The sequence below is a fragment of the Halichoerus grypus genome, chromosome 6 (genome assembly GCF_964656455.1).
Source record: "Halichoerus grypus chromosome 6, mHalGry1.hap1.1, whole genome shotgun sequence".
In the NCBI taxonomy this organism is placed as follows: domain Eukaryota; kingdom Metazoa; phylum Chordata; class Mammalia; order Carnivora; family Phocidae; genus Halichoerus; species Halichoerus grypus.
In genome coordinates, this window is record NC_135717.1 from 80,757,512 (window position 1) to 80,775,251 (window position 17,740).

General features: G+C 48.3%; 1 protein-coding gene across 1 annotated transcript; it reads right to left on the reverse strand.

Annotated features, from left to right (window-relative positions):
• Nucleotides 1-2,776: 2,776 nt before the first annotated feature.
• FGF6 (fibroblast growth factor 6) lies at nt 2,777-14,555 on the reverse strand. Its single transcript, XM_036082118.2, has 3 exons — nt 14,210-14,555; nt 13,141-13,244; nt 2,777-3,517 (listed from the first exon to the last, which is right to left on the reverse strand). The coding sequence occupies exons 1-3, from the start codon at nt 14,553-14,555 to the stop codon at nt 3,341-3,343; spliced, it is 627 nt and encodes a 208-aa protein (XP_035938011.1). The 3' UTR covers nt 2,777-3,340.
• Nucleotides 14,556-17,740: the final 3,185 nt, after the last annotated feature.

The window sequence follows — 17,740 nt, forward strand, 5'->3', positions numbered from 1 at the left end:
GGACTAGGTCAGGAGAGAATTTTGGCCTGGGTCACTGGCCTGGGAAGATCCTATATGTCTAAAAAAGGAGAGAGGTTTGTAGCCTGGATCAGAAGACAGGAGAAAATACTCTCTTTCCTGAGCCATAGAATGGCCCTGGCCAGGGGCTTAGAGTGCGTGCCCTGGACATGTTGTGGGACATGGCGGCAGAGGGGGAAGGCTATGAAGGATAATGGTAAGATATTAATTACAACATTATACTCTGCCTTCCAAAGGAGGTTCAAAAGTGCAGGCAAGTGGGAAAGGTAGGAGTGTTAGAAGGCAGCAAATGATGGAGTGAACACAATCAAAAGCTTCAATGGGGCAGTTGGGGTTTTCTGGTTTCCTCTGAGGTCCACCCATTGTCCTTAGGAGAGTGCAGGTTCTACAGGGGGCCTGGAGGTCCCCTATGGTTTCTGAGCTCACCTCTCCCCAGCTGAGAAGTTCATCTCCAAGGATGTGCTCATATGTTGCTCTCATTTTTATTGTTTGCTCTTGAAGAAGGAATAAGGCAGCATCTGGGTTCTTGGAGCCCCAAGTTTACTCCAGAGAAGGTTCAGGATAGGAGAGAAGCCAATGACTACAAAAATCTATAAACCAGGGTCACAGCTCAGGATCTGCAGGAGAGAGGACCCAAGTTGTTCGTAGTACATGACAGCAGGAAGTTGAGGATTGTTCTTTCCCCTGCCTATGCAATGTCTGCTGCAGCCTCAACAGGGCTGAAAGCTCAGTCCAGAACTCAGTAGACATGGTGATCAGACAGGAGACAACTCTGAACCCCTGTGTACAGACACAGTAGCAGCAGAAGTAGCTGATCGTCTTCTGTTCCTGCCCCTTAACCCACTTCTGTGGTTGGAGAGTGACTTGTCATAAGCCTAAGCCACTTACAGGTCAAAGAGAAAGCTCTTGGGAGAGAACTCCTCTGGATAGGAAGCATTTTAAAGAGTCAACAATGCATCACCACATCCAGTAATATATTCAGAACGTTCAACAACTGGTACAGCATAGGTCCTGGTACCAGTTAGAAAAGATGCCCTGCTGCTAGGAACTGATTCCAGTCATAGGCAATGGGTGTGCTGGTGCCTTGGCATAGTGACTGCATAGCAAGCCTGCCTGGTCCTAGGCGCATCATAGCTTCTCCTTCTCACTCTTAGCATGAGATATGGAAGTGGACATTTGGGGGGACCCCTTGTCAGTGTTTGAGCACTTTTATGAGCCTCCACAGAGATGCAGGAAAGGTCTAGCAGTCTGAGGCCTTGAGACTCTCTTTAGAAATGTGTCCCCTCTCATGCCAAGTTGGCTCAGATTGAGGAAGAAAGGAACTAATGCTTTGGGACCTAAAACTTTCCTCCCTACCAGATCACTGTCCATCCATCCTCCCAGCCTTTCTGCACTCCTGGCACCTTCCATTGGGTACGGATACGTGCCTCAGGTTCTGAATGCATCAGTTTCTGATGTACCCTGTCAAAGAGACCAGTAAATTACTCTGGACAAGATAATCAGCCTTGTCCTCTGCCTCCAAGCAGACCTGTACTTCAAATATTCCAAATGGTCAAGATGGACCAATTTTCTCCCCCTTCCACTTGACCCAAGACCCCAGCTCCTTCCAGTTTCTTCCAAGGCTTGGTCATGTCCACTCTTGCTCCTGAGTTCTTACTGTCTGCCCAATCTTTGCTCACGTTGGTGTGGACTTCCCTCCTCATCCAGCACATGTCCTCCCTGATGTGTGCCCGACAGAGAGGTAGCCAGTATGATGTCTCCGTTGGGTGGCCATAGCCAGTATGATGCCTCCATTGGGTAGCCAACCTCCATGTGCAGCTCACAGTAGCTCAGCTCAGATCTATCTATAGATGGCTGCATCTGCAAATAGAGAGGTATGTCGAAGATGAAGGAAGGTATTTGCAGCAGATGAGGGGTTGTCTTGCAGGCATGGGCCCCTGAGAGTAGCAGAGGGTGTCAGGTCATTTTGTAACTTGATGGTTCACGTATGCCGAAAATATTTGCACTCTGATATGGCTCTCTCTGGTTTCAGATTTAGGAACATTCCAATGGTTCAGGAATCTGAAGGCTCCAAGCAGACAACATTTATAGTCACTTGGGGGAACCTCTGCTTTAAATACTCTCAAAGGACAGGAGGCAAGAAGGCATTGTACAGCAAGGAGCTGTTTCAGCTTGGCTGCTTGATTTCACAGGATTATCACTCTTCTCTTACTGTAGAGGGGCCAGAGGGGGCAAAGTCTGGAGGTCATGGTGCCCATTCTACTGCATCCAGGCACCAGTGTGTATGTGAGATGAGGATGATCAAGAAGGAAGTGAGAGTATCAGATGAGGACTTGGGTGAGTTTCCCGGACGTAGCTGGAGAGGAATTATCATCTGCAGTCCAAAGCCTCTCTACTTCCTTCAGCCCTATTTTGCACCCCCTCACCCCTTGCCAAAGAGGTTGCCATTATTAGGATCCTTGTCATCTGAGGTTAAAATAAGACCCAGTTCAAAGTGAGGAAAAGTTATGGGCAGGGAGCCTGGCCCGGCTTGTTCTTGGAGTCGCACATAGCACTGAATCCTCCAGGCCGAATGGCACTCCATAGAACATCCAGTCCCTTCGGCTGCTTCCAGCAGGCCTTCCCCAACTGCCCGAGATACAGCTGTACCCCATTTCTTCAAGAAGAGGATCCCTTCTCCCCCAACTCCCCTGACAGGGCAGCCCAATGTCCCCGGAGCCCCCATAGGCAGGAAGTTTGGAGCCTGTGCAAACTTTCTGGTTTGCAGACAAACCCTACTGCCTCCCACCCTGCCCTCTATGCTTAGAAGACAGCTGCTCCCACTGCCTGTGCAAGCCATGCGTGCACTCAAGTCGCTTCTGAACGGAAGGATGATTGGAAAGAGGCAGAATGGGAGTACACATCAATCCTGCTGGTCTGACAAATGATACTCTTGCAGGCAGATTCCTGCTGCAGTGATACCGGAGAAAGAAACCTGATGCTCTGCAATGCCTTCGCTCAGACCACCTACACAAGGATGTATAGGTATACATCAGCACACACACATACCGCCACCCTGACCTTTCCCTGTGCACATGGTCATATGCCACATGTACCTTCTCTCCTCAGTTGAGGTCAGAGCATGTATCCATTGCCATTCTAGGATGTTGGTTGCAACCCCTCTCTTGGGTTAGTTATATACCATAGGGTCTGGTGTGCCTTCTCCCCAAGCACAGGAGAAGCCTGACTCAGGAGTCATGGGGGGCAAGGGGAATTGTTCATTTGTGCAAAATTCCAATACAAAAGATGTTGCTTTCGATCTGCAAGCCTCCTTTCAGGGTCCTTATATCCTGGGAAGGAAGTGAGTGACAGTCATGATTGGGGACACCTTGCTGCCCCGCTTTACCCGTCCGTATTTGCTCAGTGCGATGTAGGTCCCTCGATACAGGTCTGACTCATAGGCATTGTAATTGTTGGGCAGAAGGGTTTCTCTGAACTTGCATTCCTCTTGGAAGCTGGGCTGTCAAAGAAATGGACAAACAACAGAGGCTCAATTATAAATGAGGTGTAACAGGCCCCCTACTGGGTGCACCTCACCTCCCCTCTGTAAGACAACCAGCAGGGAATCTGAGCCATCCTAGGTGAACCGAGTCATGGAAGGTCAGAAAGGAAGAGACTTCTGAGCTCTGTTGGACCCTTCTCACATTCCCTCCTTTAGGATGAAATCAAGGTTCAGGGACATGGATAGATGGTCTGTGTCACATGGCGTGGGTCTCCTGACTTTCAGTTCAGGGCGCTCTCCACTAAGCACCTAGCTGATAATTTATTCCCTTCAGAAAAGGATACAATAGACTGTTTCCTCAAGTCCACTGTGAGAGGTGGTCTAGTGGAGCAGGATTGGGAGCCCGGCTCCACTTAGTGGCTTCTCTGCGTCCTAGTTGTGTGACCTTGGGCAGGCTCCTCCCTTTCAGCCTTTGTTCCCTTTCATGCAAGCTGTGTGCTGCGGGTGCAGATGAGGAGCAGTTAGCAGAAGGTTGGGGACAGATGACTCTTTGTCCTTTCCAGTGCTGTCTGTTGACTATGTTAACCCTTTCTTCTTTTCATGGGTGTCCCCTCACTCTGTCTTTCCCAGTTTATGCTCTAGGTTTTCTACCCCTTAAAGAGGTTTATTCTTGGTTTTGACTTTGAGCTCAGAAGATGCCCGGTGCCTCCTAGACATTCACAGCTCTCCAGGGAAGTTCAGGAACAGAGATGGTGAGGAGCAGCCATTTTTATGGGGAAGAGAACCTGGTTCCCTCTGTGGCAGGTGGTGCCGTGGAGTCTGGGGCCAGTGATAAATCAGCCCCTTCAGTGCTAATTTGGTAGAGAAGCGCGTGTGGACCATCTGTTCAGAAAATGAATACTGAACTTCCTGTCACACATCAACAAGTTCATTCCCGCTACCTCACCCATGTCCTCCTTTATTCCTAGAAAAGAGGGCCCTTCCTCCCCAGGCTTTTGGGGCCACTGCTGAGGGAGGCTGGGGAGGTTTCTGTGCTTTGGACAGGGAGCGGCTCTGTGGGGTCTAGAGGAAGAGAGAGCAAGGTGAGAGCCAGGATATCTGGGATCCAGTCTCAAAAGAAATACAGAATGAAACAAAAAGAGAGAGGTGGGATGTAATTTCTGACTCCTTCCTGCTGACTGAGGCCATTGGCTATAAAAAGCCCACTCAATGGCTGGCTGGCTCTGCCAGAGGTGTCGTCTGACCTTCTCTGAAGGAATCGTACTATGAGCACCCTGGGCTGGCCGGACGCGGGGGATGGACCAGAGCCTCTTCCTGTTAGGAATGGAGGGTGATGAGCTAGCTCACTGGGCTCCCAAACTCCCACAGCACGTACAAGAGTGTGTGATCCCCAGGGACACCTTCTTCTTTCCCAATAGACTCCAAGTTGCCCAAGACAAGGGTTGTGTCTTGTCAGGTACGTGATGCTGAATGGTTGATGACTTAACAGGAACAACAGCAAGACAGGTGGATAGCCCTCCTCCCCCCTTAACTTGCGCTTTCGATGCAGCCTGAGAGTGAGCAAGGGGCAGTGCAGTGTAAAGAGGGAACAGCACACTCTCTTCTTGCCCTTTATCCCTTCCTCCTTTCCCCACTCAGCCCTACCCCCCCATTTATTGTTTATAAGACACTTGCACAAGTGTTAATTTACCTGAGATGAATGTGAAAGCTTTAGCCAGCCACACCAGCTGGCTTCCTAGTGCCACACTAGGGAGCTTGCATTTTCACAAGCTAGCCTTTTTATGAATGCTCAGTATTTGTGGAAGGAATATCCCAAAGGTAGAGAGAATAAACTAATCAAAGTAGGTACAGAGCATATGTGTGCACTAGCTTTGAGGTTACATCGATGATGATTCACCTCTTACTTAGCTCTGTGAACTTGGGCAAGTGATTTAACCTTCTCTCCTTTGATTTAACCTCAGTTCTCTCATCTGTAAAGTGGGGGGGCAGTAAGAATAACTATGTCATAGAATTGGAGTGAGCATTAATTGAAATAACATACAGAAAATCGTTGGTATAATATCTGGCACATAGTAAAATAAAAAATATTGTCAATACTATAATTCTCTATCATTAACTACTTTACATTAAAAGCCCTGAGAGACTGTCTTACCCTGGATCGCCATTCCTGCAAAACCTGCTGTGGACGTGTTCGCTTTTAAGCTCTGCAATTATTGACTGAATGACTCAGAGACCTTGAACTTGTATGAGAAGAGCACAGAACTAGGATACAGAGAGGCTGATGCTCTGGCACTGCTCTTTGGGGTCTCTCTGGACCATGGTTTCTTCACGTGTGCATGGGGTGAAGAGTCAGCCATGGGAGCTAAGATTGTCAGTGAGCAAAGCTCTGGAGCAACAACACTAGGAGAAAGCACACTCAGGATTGATTGTAAATTTAACTGAGAAATAAAACTACACCGATTAAAAGTCTGGTGCAAGGGCACCTGGGTGGCTCAGTCGGTTAAGCGTTGGACTGTTGATTTTGGCTCAGGTCATGATCCCAGGGTCCTGGGATCGAGCCCCACGTGGGGCTCCACGCTGAGCATGGAGCCCGCTTGGGGTTCTCTCTCCTTCCTTCTGCCACCAAACCTCTACCCACGCACACATGTGCATCATGTGTTCTCTCTCTCTTTCTTAGGAAAAAAAAAAAGATCTGGTGCAGATCGATGAACAAAATACAGAGTCCAGAAGTAGATCCAAATATATGTCAATATAAAATAAAAATGGATCTGAAATTAACATAAAATAAAAGTAGCATTTCAAATCACTAGAGAAAACATGGTGTTGGAACAACTGGATAATATCTAATAATAATAATAATAGTAATAGAGTTTGATTTCTTATTTCATTCCTTACATTACAATAAATTCTACAAGTAGCAAAGATTTAAATGTGAAAAAGAGAGTCTTAAAAGTCCAGAAAAGAAATTGTTTAAATAATCTTGAGTTGGGAAGATCTTTTTGAGCAGGACACAAAAAACTAGACACCATAAAAAAAGCAAAACCAATAAATTTGACTTCTGCCTGGAAAAAAAAACTGCCTTAAAACAAAAATATAAATAGCAAACTCAGTTAAAAAATAGTTGCATAAATAAAAAAAATAATTGCAATGTTGGGGCACCTGGGTGGTTCAGACAGTTGAGTGTCCAGGTCTAGTTCAGGTCTTGATCTCAGGGTCATGAGTTCAAGCCCCATGTTGGGCTTCATGCTGGGTGTGAGCTTACTTAAAAAAATAATAGTAATAAAAACAATAAAATAAAAAAAATAGTTGCAATGTATATGTGTCAGAGAGCACATTTTGTTATTATATTCAGAACCCTTAACTGAGAAATGGACAGTGTTTATGAACAGACCGTTCACAGAAAAGGAAATACAATTAACATTTGAACATGAGAAAATGTACCTAATAAGAGGAATCTAAGTCATAATGGTGAAATAACATTTTTAATTGTTTGATTAAAAAAAGTCAGATGTTTGATAATTTTTTTTTTAAGAGAGAGAGAGAAAACATGTGAGCGGGGGGGGAGGGGCAGAGAGAGAGAGAGAGAGAATATCAAGCAGGCTGTGTGCTAAGCTTGGAGCCTAATTCAGGGCTCCATCTCACGACCCTGAGACCATGACCCAAGGCAAAATCAAGAGCCCCAATGTTTAACCAACCGAGCCGCCCAGGTGCCCATTGATGATATTCTTTCTTTGGTGAGGGCATGAAGACTAGGAATTCTCATTTAACATCTGTGAGTGTATATATTGTTATAAGCTCTATACAGAGCAATTTGACAATATCTACTAGAATAAAAAAGGACTAATAATTCTGTTTCTAGGAATTTATCTTACTGGCACACTCCCACACATGTACAAGAGTTACTCACTGCAACATTATCTTTAATAGTAAAAGACTAAAAACAATGAATTGTCTATTAGGAGAGAAGCAGTTAATTCAGTTCCAACAGATTCACATAATTGAATAAGTCATGAACAAATACGGAACCTCCATGTGCACGGACTTGAAATGGTTTCAAAGACATATTGGTAAGTGAAGAGGCAAGCTTCAAAACGGTGTGTAGTGTGCTCTTATTTGTGTGACTTTATAAGATAACAGCGAGGGCACACTCACAGGGACACAGGTTCTTCCTGGAGCAACACACACGGACCGGTACTATCTTTCTCTGGGGAGGCAGATACTAGCAGTTTCAAGATGACAATGAGAAGGGGACTAAATTTCCATGGCATATTCTTTTGCACCTTTCTCCCCACCCCTTATACTGTGTTCACATATTACCTAATCATGTAAGCAGATTATTTAAAGCAGGAAAGGAGTTCAGGATACAAGATGGGCCAGGAAATGGAGCAAGGAAACATTTACATCAGAAACTGGTGGTTCCCCCCTTGTCCTGTCCAGCCCCTACCACCGTTTTCCCCTCTGGTCTAACTTATACGTCCCTGGAGAGTAACCTGCCATCAGTTTCCAGAAGAATTCACTTCTGATCTGGACAGTGCTTACGGGACAGGTTTCGAGTGTGGTTTGCAAACTCTAGAGAGGAAATCAAACCCTGGTGCCAGTGTGCGGGGGAGAGGGAGGAGAAGAAGGGAAGGGAGACGAACTGAGTGATTCAGGCAAGAACTCCGAGGGCATCTGCCCATATCCTCCATTCTAGAATGTGTCCAGTTTAAGAATCCAGCATTTCCTAGCATCTGGGGCTCCTGAAACGTTGTTTAAATTTGCGCAGTGGTGGTTGTACGCACTGTGCTTTGTTCTCTGCTCATCCCATTTTGATTATTCCAATTCCCTCTCTTCTAAAAAATGTTTTCCTACTTTCCTTTCTTTCCATTTGTTTCTTTTTCTCTACCCTTGCTCATATTCCCGGCCTTCACCAGAACTGTGTACAAATCTAAAGTGAAACAAGACAAGTGGATGAAGTTTGCTTTCAGAGCCCCCTCTTTCCCTTGCCCGTCCCTTTCTGCAGCCCTCTGCCTCGTCCTTAGGGTTCAGGTGGCCAGAGGCCAAGACTGTTTCCCTGAACTCTTTGACGCAGCCAATGCTTCAGGCCAATGGGATTTTCCTGCTGCCCAGACTGATGCCCAACCTGGAATCCAGACCCAGCCCCTTAAACTATGTCTCCCGCATCCTGAGCCCAGTTCTCATGGCCCCGGAGTGCTGGCTGCTTGGACCTGGTGAGAAAAGCACTCGTGCCAAGTGAATGCTGTGTTAATAAAAGCAGCTACCATATATTATTACTTGAACAAATGAAAATAATTCCACCAGATCACATTTCCTGGGCCGGCCGGGCCTCAGACCCCAGCGTGACAACGTCTTAAATTCCATGTAGGTCTAATCAGACTTATGTGGAACCAAACTCCAAAACAATCAGCTCTTACCATGGAGAATGACATTTTGGAAAGGGGGTTTTGCAGAGGGCTGGTTCAGTGTGTCACCTCTGACGGAAATGCCCCTTATAGCCTGGGGTGGATGAGACATCCATCCTCTTGTCTTCAGGCAGAGCTAAGTCACCCGGACTGCTGGGGGTGGATGCTTGTCTTTATAAAGTTCTTCCTCCCAGGGCTGCCCTTGGCCACCTGCCCCTATTACTCCTGGTTGTGAGTGTGCACAAGAAGGGCGGGGGGAGGAGATATTTAAGGAGGTGGGACATGAGAAAAAAAAGCGGGGGTGCTCTTTTTCCTAAGACCCTTCTTTCTGTAGCCCCGGACTACTTTTTCTGTCCTTAGCTGAAATGGAGAAATAACAACTTCCAGCTCTGAAGAGGTCTGTCTATTGCAACTCCCTTTCCTAATACACAATTGCATTGTCAATTTAGAGTGTTTGAAAAGGTTTTCAGCAGGCATATCATTCTTCTCATTCGGGTGTAGCTCTTTGTAGCAGGCAGGCAGTGAGTTGGGGAGAGTTGTCTGCAGGGCTCTCGTTCCACCCCCCACCCCCGACCCCCGTCCTTCCCCTCGGAGCTAACATGTCTCCTCAGGAATCTGTTCTCTGAGCTTTGCTGCTGAGTGAGGGCATGGCTTGGTCCTCCCCTCTCCCAAAGTAATGCCTGAGAGAATATTCAAAGGCCTTGATGGATGGAACAAATACTGTGTTTTGCACCTTGTCATATTACTATTGATGAAAAGGATGTAGACACAGTTACTATGAGTAAAACTAAAATCACTTCAAAGCATAACTCAATTCCTACTAGCTTGTCAGTATACATTTTTCTTGGCCAAAGGATTCTCATAGAACATTGTCAGGTGGAGATCCTTGATTTTTTTCAATTTTACTGTTAAAACGATGAAGGAGATTGGAATTCACTGATTTCTGCCTCTGGCTACACCCAGGAAGCAGAGGTCCAGGCCCAGAGAAGGTCAGTGATTTTGCCCCAGATGAGAGAGTAGTGGAGGGTAGGTGGGGCAGAGGCTAGAACTCGGGTCCCAGTCTACAGCCCAGGTGCTCCCCCTGTGGGCTTTCTGTGTATTACCTGCAGAACCCTGAGGCAGGTCTGCACACAGCTGTGATTGTGCTAACTTAAAGACCCCATGTCCCGTCTGTAAAGGGAGGATAAAGATCACACGCACCTCCCAGGGATGCTGGGGGTAATGCTTTGAAAGCACTCCACAGGGTGCCTGACAAACAGTAGGTGCTCAATATGGGGTGGCTATTTATATTGTCTAAGCCGGGGAGGGGCATCCTGCCATGAGGCTCTGCACCCCTCTTTCCTGGAGGTGAGACATGTAGGAGGCCACTTTTCCTGGGTGGCTTTTCTGGGTTCTTATTATCTGACCATGAGCTGTCCCCTGTCCCAAGCCCCAGCATGGGTCCCCTCCCCCTCCATGAGAAATCTCATTTAGCTGCAGGCTGTAGCAGCTGAGCCGAGGGAGATGAGGCAGCTCTAGGGGCTTAAGGGAAATAGTGTGAATGAAATCATCACCCAGCGGGAGTCTTCCTGGCTCCGGGGATCAGTTGGCAATTGTTTTTTTAGACTGTGATAACAGGCCCCTGAGGGGCAGCAGGAGGGGGTAGAGGTGGTTCAGCAGAATCTGGTGCACAGCCACACAAAGCATCAGTGTCCAAGCTTGGGGCACAGTTCAGCCAGACACCCTCCTCCAGCCCCACTCTCGGTACCCTGGCCCTGGGCTCCAAGGAGGACAAGCTCCCATCTCAGACAAGGTGCTCCTGGACATAATGCTTCTAGTGTATGGAAAGGGAGGGTGGAGTGTGCGTAGTGAACAGGTCTTTCCTCAGGACAGACCCCCCTCTTCCCCTGGACTTGTTCATTTAGTGAACCCTCCCTCTCATGGGCCCACTTGACCTCTTTTGAAGTAATGGGCCCTGGGGGCGGGACCAGGGGTGTCTCCTACATCAAGAGTCAGCCCACACTTCAGGGGTGGCTCCTTCCCTTTCGCTACTCAATGCTTTACCCTTTTGCAGTGCTTTCTAAATGTTTTCTTTCTTTCCTTTCCTTTTCTCTTTTTTTCAGTGCGGGGCTTGAACTCACGACCCTGAGATCAAGACCTGAGCTGAGATCGAGAGTTGGACACTTAACCGACTAAGCCACCCAGGCTCCCCTGTAGTGCTTTCTCTGATGGTGATTAAAGCTCTGAGTTTGGAATCTCATATAGGTTCTCTTACCAGGGCCACACATTTCAAGTGGGAAGTGGATCAATGTTCCTGTATTTATGCCCTTTCCCTGCCTCAGAGTTGAAGATCCTTCTGGGTAAGGAGAAAGCAATACTATAGAAGGGTTTCTGTCATCTAGGCTTCCTTCCCGGAGCTCTACCTGCTAAGTGGTCCCTTGCAGACAGAGTCACAGCCAACAACCCCTGTTCCGGGCTCTCCAATCAGTGGGGTCCCAGGTACTGTGCAGGCTGGTCAGAAGGGGCTTTTTGGGATGACTGACTCCACAGGAAGGGGCCCTGCTGCACCCAAACCTACACTGGTCCCAGGTGGCCTCCCCTCTTCTCCATCACCTTTGTGCAGACTGGTGTCTGAGAAAAAGGGTGTCCGGGAATTCCAAGCCTCATGCTGGGTTTCAACTGCCCAACCCTCCCAAGGCCATGTAGCCTGGTGGTCTCCGTGCCTACCTGTGCCTCAGAAACACCAGAGAAGGTTCAAAAACAAAAAACAAACCGAGTTTTAGGCCCCCATCCCAGCCCTGCTGAATAAGCATCTCTGATGCAGGTCCCTGAAATCTTTACTTTGAACAGGTTACCAAGATGCCGTGGATGCAGAAGGTCCTCTTACATGCCTCACCTCTAGGAAAGAGGGGTGCAGAACCTCATGGCAGGGTGCCTCGCCTCCTTAGCTAATATAATAGCCAACCCATATTGAGCACCTAGTGTTTGTCGGGCACCCTGCGGAGTGCTTTCCAAGCATTACCCCCCCCCCCGCACCCCCTGGGAGGTGCGTGTGATCCTCATCCTCCCTTTACAGAGAGGACAACGGGGTTTCCAAGTTCTCATATCCAGTCAGGGCTGTGTGTGGACCTGCCTCTGGGCTCCGCAGGTTTACAGACTTTGCAAACTTTACTGTACACTTGGTGTACAGACTGGGGCCCGAGTTCTGGCTCCTGGCACCACCTACCCTCCAGCTATTCCTCTTACTTCAGACGCCCACTTTTAATCCATGCCTTGTCTCCATGCAAACCAACCCAGACTTAGTAGCAGCACTAAAGCTTATGGGGGAAGAGGCCACCTGAGCACCCCCTTTGGGATAACCTCCCCGGAGCCCGGCACCCATCCCAGATCTCTCTGCTCACTTCCTGATGCTCACTCTGTCTCCAAGGAGAGGTAGAACAGCACTCCACGCCCTTCCCATAAATAACTCTAGTATTCCTTGACAATTGCTCAGAGATCTACCTTTTTAGCCTTCTTATTTCTCTCAAAAGAACTCCCAGTTTCTTCAACTTCATAGGGATGTTTTCCCAGCCCATATTTTGGAATAAGCTGAATCATAGGGGGAGAGCCCCAGGACAGAGAGGGTCAAAGAGAGCAGAGATTTTGGTAAATATGCTTAAAAGTTGGCTAGGTTAACCAAAGGGCTCGTATTCACCCTCCCAGGGGTGATCTGTGAGGGGGAGGGCACTCGAGGTGGGGTGTCAGCCCAGAGGGTGGATTAGGAGGATGCTCCTCCAGCCTCTGGGATCAGGGGTCAGAGGACTCAAAACCTTAATGTCAAATTTCAACACCCTGATGAAGGTATGCTGCACTCTAGGCGGTACCTCTTGGGGTGGGGTGGGGTCATAGGGAACAGCACCCCAAGCTGAAAGACAGGCTTGCTTCTCTGGGCCTCTCCAGTTCAGGGGATCAAACCCGACCATAAGCCTGGATGACAACTTTATGCCAGGGTCCAGGTCTCCTGCAGAACCAGTAGCCTCCTGAGCTATGATTCCTATTTAATTACAAAGGACGGAAGGGTCAGGAAAAACATGGTCCAGAGCAGAAGCAAATTAACTGTGAAGCAAGCAAAGCGTGAACTTCCAGGCCTGTTACTGGCACGGGCACTTCCTGTTCTAGACAGATATGCACTTCTCTACTCAAGCTTTTATAGTATTTTCTTCAACTGTGCAAGCGGCAGCCCTCACACAACCTGGAGCTCCCCCGGCCCAACGGACTCACCGTTGTGTATAATCTCCCTTTACTGTTCATGGCAACGAAGAGGGCACTTTTCACTCCAAAGAGACTCACCACACCCCGCTCCACTGTGGAAATCTCCAGCAGGCCTGACAAAGAAATGGGGGGGGCACGTTACCCAAGGCTTGTGCAGAGCAGAGTGGGACATCAATCTAGAGATGACGCCACAAGGGCATCTAAGCCCGTCCCCTGCTCCTAGAAAGCCAGACCCTTATCACCTCTATCCCTGATCTCACTTTGGACTCGGCCAGTCCTGCCACCATACTGTCAAAGATCCAGTTCCGCAAGGGGGGGTTCTGACACCAGAGCCAAAGCTTACAGCATAGCTACAGATTAGCTTTCACTGACTTAACCACATGAGGTCTTTGCCTGGGGTAGAAAAATGAATGTTGATTAGTTTTTTAATAAAGTAGATACTCCGCATGTTTCAACAAATCTCAGCTTATCTGAACTTGCAAACATTGCAGCCACACGGAAGCTGATGGCTTGCCTGGATCCTGCAGCCCCTGTCCCCTCTTGGATGGGGGAGTCTATCTATGCAGCAACCCATCAACTTGTAGGACAAGGAGCCTGGGGACAGAGAGGGCAGGTTGGAATAAAAAAGAAAGATGTGCTTCAACAGGAAATTTTGCAAATCACTTGCCTTTCCTTCTCAAAGAGGGAGGCTAAGTAAAAATCAGCTTGGGTCTAATCTGGTCCTAGTCCCTTCACTTACTCTCACCACCCTTGCCTTATGGCTTCCCGGCTGATGGTTCCGGTGGTCTTAAATGGCCACAGACGTGCCTGTAATGCTGAAGTAATTAGTGCCACCGGGGCTCTGTGGGGTGATGGCAAAGGACACCAGAATGCTTGGACCTCAGCGTAGTAAACCTGCAACTAGGCACGGTCCAAGTGAGTCTGGGGGAGGTGGCCATGCTTATGAGCATCCAAGTAGGGAATAGCACTTCTCTCCCCTTTATAATAGGACCCCATGCACCAGAGCAAGTCCCCATCATCTTTTAGCCCTGCTTGAGCCCAAGCCCCCAGCTTCCCAACTGCTGCAGCTGGCACTCACTGTAGGGGTTCTCCTCGTGGGTCCCGCTGATCCGGCCGTCGGGGGGCACCTGGAGGTGAAAGCCGATGCCCACGTTGCAGTAGAGCCTCCTCTGCCGCTTGATCCCCACCAAATAGCCACTCTCCCAATTCACCCCAGCAATCTCTCCAGCTAGCCCAGCTCGAGACCTTGACAGCAGGGTGCCCCAGCCCCTGGAGTCCAGCAGCGTGCTGTTGGCGCGGGTGCCTGCAGGTGAGGGCACCACCATGCCCACTAGGACGCCTAGGAAGACGAGACCCCACAGCGTGCCCTGAAGACGTCCTGCTCCCCGGAACATAGTGATGAACAGCCTCTGTCCCAGGGCCATCCACCTTGCCTCTCAGGCACGTGGTCAGAATTAATGGCCCTAAAAATACCGCCCTTCTTGTTTTTCTCCCCTCAGCATGGCGGCAGGGGCTTATTTTTGGAAGGCAGATGAAGGCTGCTGACATGAAACCAAAGCCTGCTTTGGGCACTCGGGTTAGGAGCAGAGGGACCCAGGCTGAGCCGTGGCTGGTAGGGACCATGGCTTGGGGACGGTGTCTAGCTCGTCCGCTTGCTCCGTCTCGAGTTGATTATATTTGATTTGACCTATCTTTATAGTTCAGCAGCCTGGCCCTCCCCTCCACCCATCATCACCCTGACGTCAACTGGACCAGCTCACTTATCCAGGGCTGTAACATTAACCTGCTCCTGGGCCTGGCTGCCTCCCCAGACCCCCATCACCCTCCCCACCCCAGGGATTCTGGGAGCCACTGTCATTCCAGCTATGAGGCAGGAATGAAGTGAGCAGGGAGCATCTCTGAGGGAGGGAGGATTTGGCTGGGGGCCCAGGGGAAGAGGAAGGCAAGAGGCCACCCAGAACCCAAACTGGGCAAAAGTTCTTGGCCTGGCAGTGCTGCTGGCTTCCTTATTTAGAGGGCAAAGGGTAAAGACAGGGATAGGGAAAGCTTGGTGGCAGGTGATGACTGTGGCCTTTAAGCTACCCTAGAGACTTTTTCATGGAAAGAGCTCATGGTAGCTCATGAGAGGTAAGCTTGGGGGACACTGCAAGACTGAGCCCTTTTAACAGGAGAGAACAGAGATTTGGTGGTTGGGGGTGGGGAGGTGGTCCAAGGAGCTTTAGGATTGTCGAGGAAGAGAGGGCTAGGGTCAGACTTCTGCTTGCTGTTCTGACCATGGCATTCACCAACCAATGAGGGGGGAGTCATGCTGGCCCTTGACATAGCCCACTGGCCATTTTCCTACTTGGGCTCATCCTTAGCATCTGACTGATAGTATTCCTATTTTATAGATACAAAAGCTAAGGTATAGAAAACTTAAGTGACTGGTCTGAGTTACCATAGCTAACAAGTGACCTAAATCCAAAGCCTGTGCTTTTACCCCAGGCACCCCCCCTTCCCCGGCCCTGCCACATGATTGCCTATAGTAGAAGATAGATGACCAGGCTGGCCCACAGATCTATTGAGCTCATTCATCATAGGATTATTTCAATAGCACAAAATGACTCACCTCCCCACACAGGCTGGAGGTTACAGGCAGCCTGGAGAAGGCTCCTAGGATGAGTCCCTTTGCTTAGGGACTCTTCTGAGACATCATTCCCTCCCCTCTGCTTCCAAGCCTCCTGCCCTGGTCTGGGTCAAGCCTTTGGTCTGTACTTCTACCTGCCTTCTGCCTTTCTGCCCTGTTCATTTGGACTGATGCTTTGGTTAGAATTTCTGTGAGGCCATGCATCTTAGTTTTGCCCTCGATATGTTCTCTCAGATCCCCTGAAGCCCTGACATCTTCTGCCATTATCCTCTGCTGGTAAAATGAATGGGGAGGGACACATGTACTTCTGCTTAGGATCCCCTCATCATCAGCCCTCCTCCGACCCCGCCGCTTCCCAACCATCTTGCCCCTCCCTGGCACCTCCACTGCCTTATGTCCAGCCTCACCATCACCAGCAACCTGGTTTCCCAAAACAATGAATGGCACCTGTGGGCACAGATTGAGTCTACTGTGTAGGCCTCTGTTGGAAAATTGTACAAAAAAATCTCTGCAAAGTAGGAGAATCATGAATAATCTAAAGACACAAAAATGACCTTCACTTGATTTCATATATTTAAGTTTTCATGTATGCAAGAGCAGTGAAGAAGCCCTTTGAATTATGTTCAGTTTGGAATATTGTATTAATTATGCTTGTTGTGCTGACATAGGGAAGAGGCATCCCAGAAGCATGCTGGATGGTAAGAAGTCAGTCTGAAATGGACACTTGCCTTGGATACTTGGAGAGGTGCTCATCATCATCACTGTGGGATGATTCTTGGGACCCATCCACTTTGGGACTGCCTCAGAGGAGAGATTGAACTATAACAAGATCCATACGAGACATCAGTAAAAATGGTAAGTCTATTTAGATTCACCTCATCCCAGATTCTTTTGTGTGCAGAGATTGTGGGTGGTGTCTTATAAGGCAATGGGCTTTTGAATGGAGGACACCTGAATTTGAATCCCGACTCCACTATTTATGAACTGTGTGACCTTGCAAAAATTTTGAACCTCTCTGAGCCTCATTATTTTCATCTGCAAAATGAGATCATTACTTCATAAGACTGTGATAGAAATTAGCAATAATATATGCAAATGGCCCTGTGCAAAGCACTCTATAGCTCTCCCCCGGTCCTTTATCTTAAACACTTTGAAAATCTCTCACCCAGTTAAGGGAGGACAAGCCCAAAGTGAGAAGGACCCTCTCCCATCTCAAGGGGTGGGAGAGAGACATGTGGGTTTCCAGTTCTTAATTCCTGGCCACCAGAGCATATGTGGTGATGGCTGCAAACATATGCCGAAGCAGGCAGTCTAGATTCCTAAAATATTCTGAAAACCAGTAATAGCCCTGGTATCGTCCTTGTTAAATATAAAACTTAAGTAATTCATTCTATTAAAAAGCCTGAGTCTTATTTTTATCGGGTGATGTGATGAGGCCCTGTTCTAAATGCGCCTCCTGGGTCTGTCTCTATAGCAACTCCACTGTGCTCATATATCCATATATTTCTCCTGAAGGCTAATTAAGTTGACAACTGCTAGGGCTTCTTGGTTTACCAGATTTGCACTTGACCCTTCTCTTGGGGCTTAGGGACCCCTATGGATGTGAAGTGATAGAGAAAAGAGTAACAGGTGGAGGAGGCCTCTCTGTGGACCCCTCTTTCAAATAGTTGCCCAGCAGCCTTTGGAGTTGTCAATCACTCTCTTTGGATGAGCCAAGAGTTGGTGGAGGTGAGTGGGAAACAGTGTGAATGTCTGTCTCCTTCCATGACAGGGTCTTTGTCCCTGAGTGGGGTACCACCCAGTATAGATCAGTCGAATTTGGCACATTACCTACACAGTGGAACCACTTCTGTAATACCAAGCAGGTGGCTTTCTAGGACTCTTATTTATTACATAATAAAGCTCAAGCACCTCAGAGTGACCATAAAGGAAAGCACATAAAACTCATCTTGACTGTGAAAAGCTGTGTTTATTTGTATTTTT

Bases quoted from the DNA above. Each gene is read 5' to 3' on its own strand.
- FGF6 (XM_036082118.2), bottom strand. From the start codon at position 14,555: ATGGCCCTGGGACAGAGGCTGTTCATCACTATGTTCCGGGGAGCAGGA. The intron at 13,245-14,209 runs GTGAGTGCCAGC...TTTCTTTGTCAG, and splicing joins CCACGAGGAGAACCCCTACA to GCCTGCTGGAGATTTCCACA. The intron at 3,518-13,140 runs GTGAGTCCGTTG...TTTCTTTGACAG, and splicing joins AAGGGAGATTATACACAACG to CCCAGCTTCCAAGAGGAATG.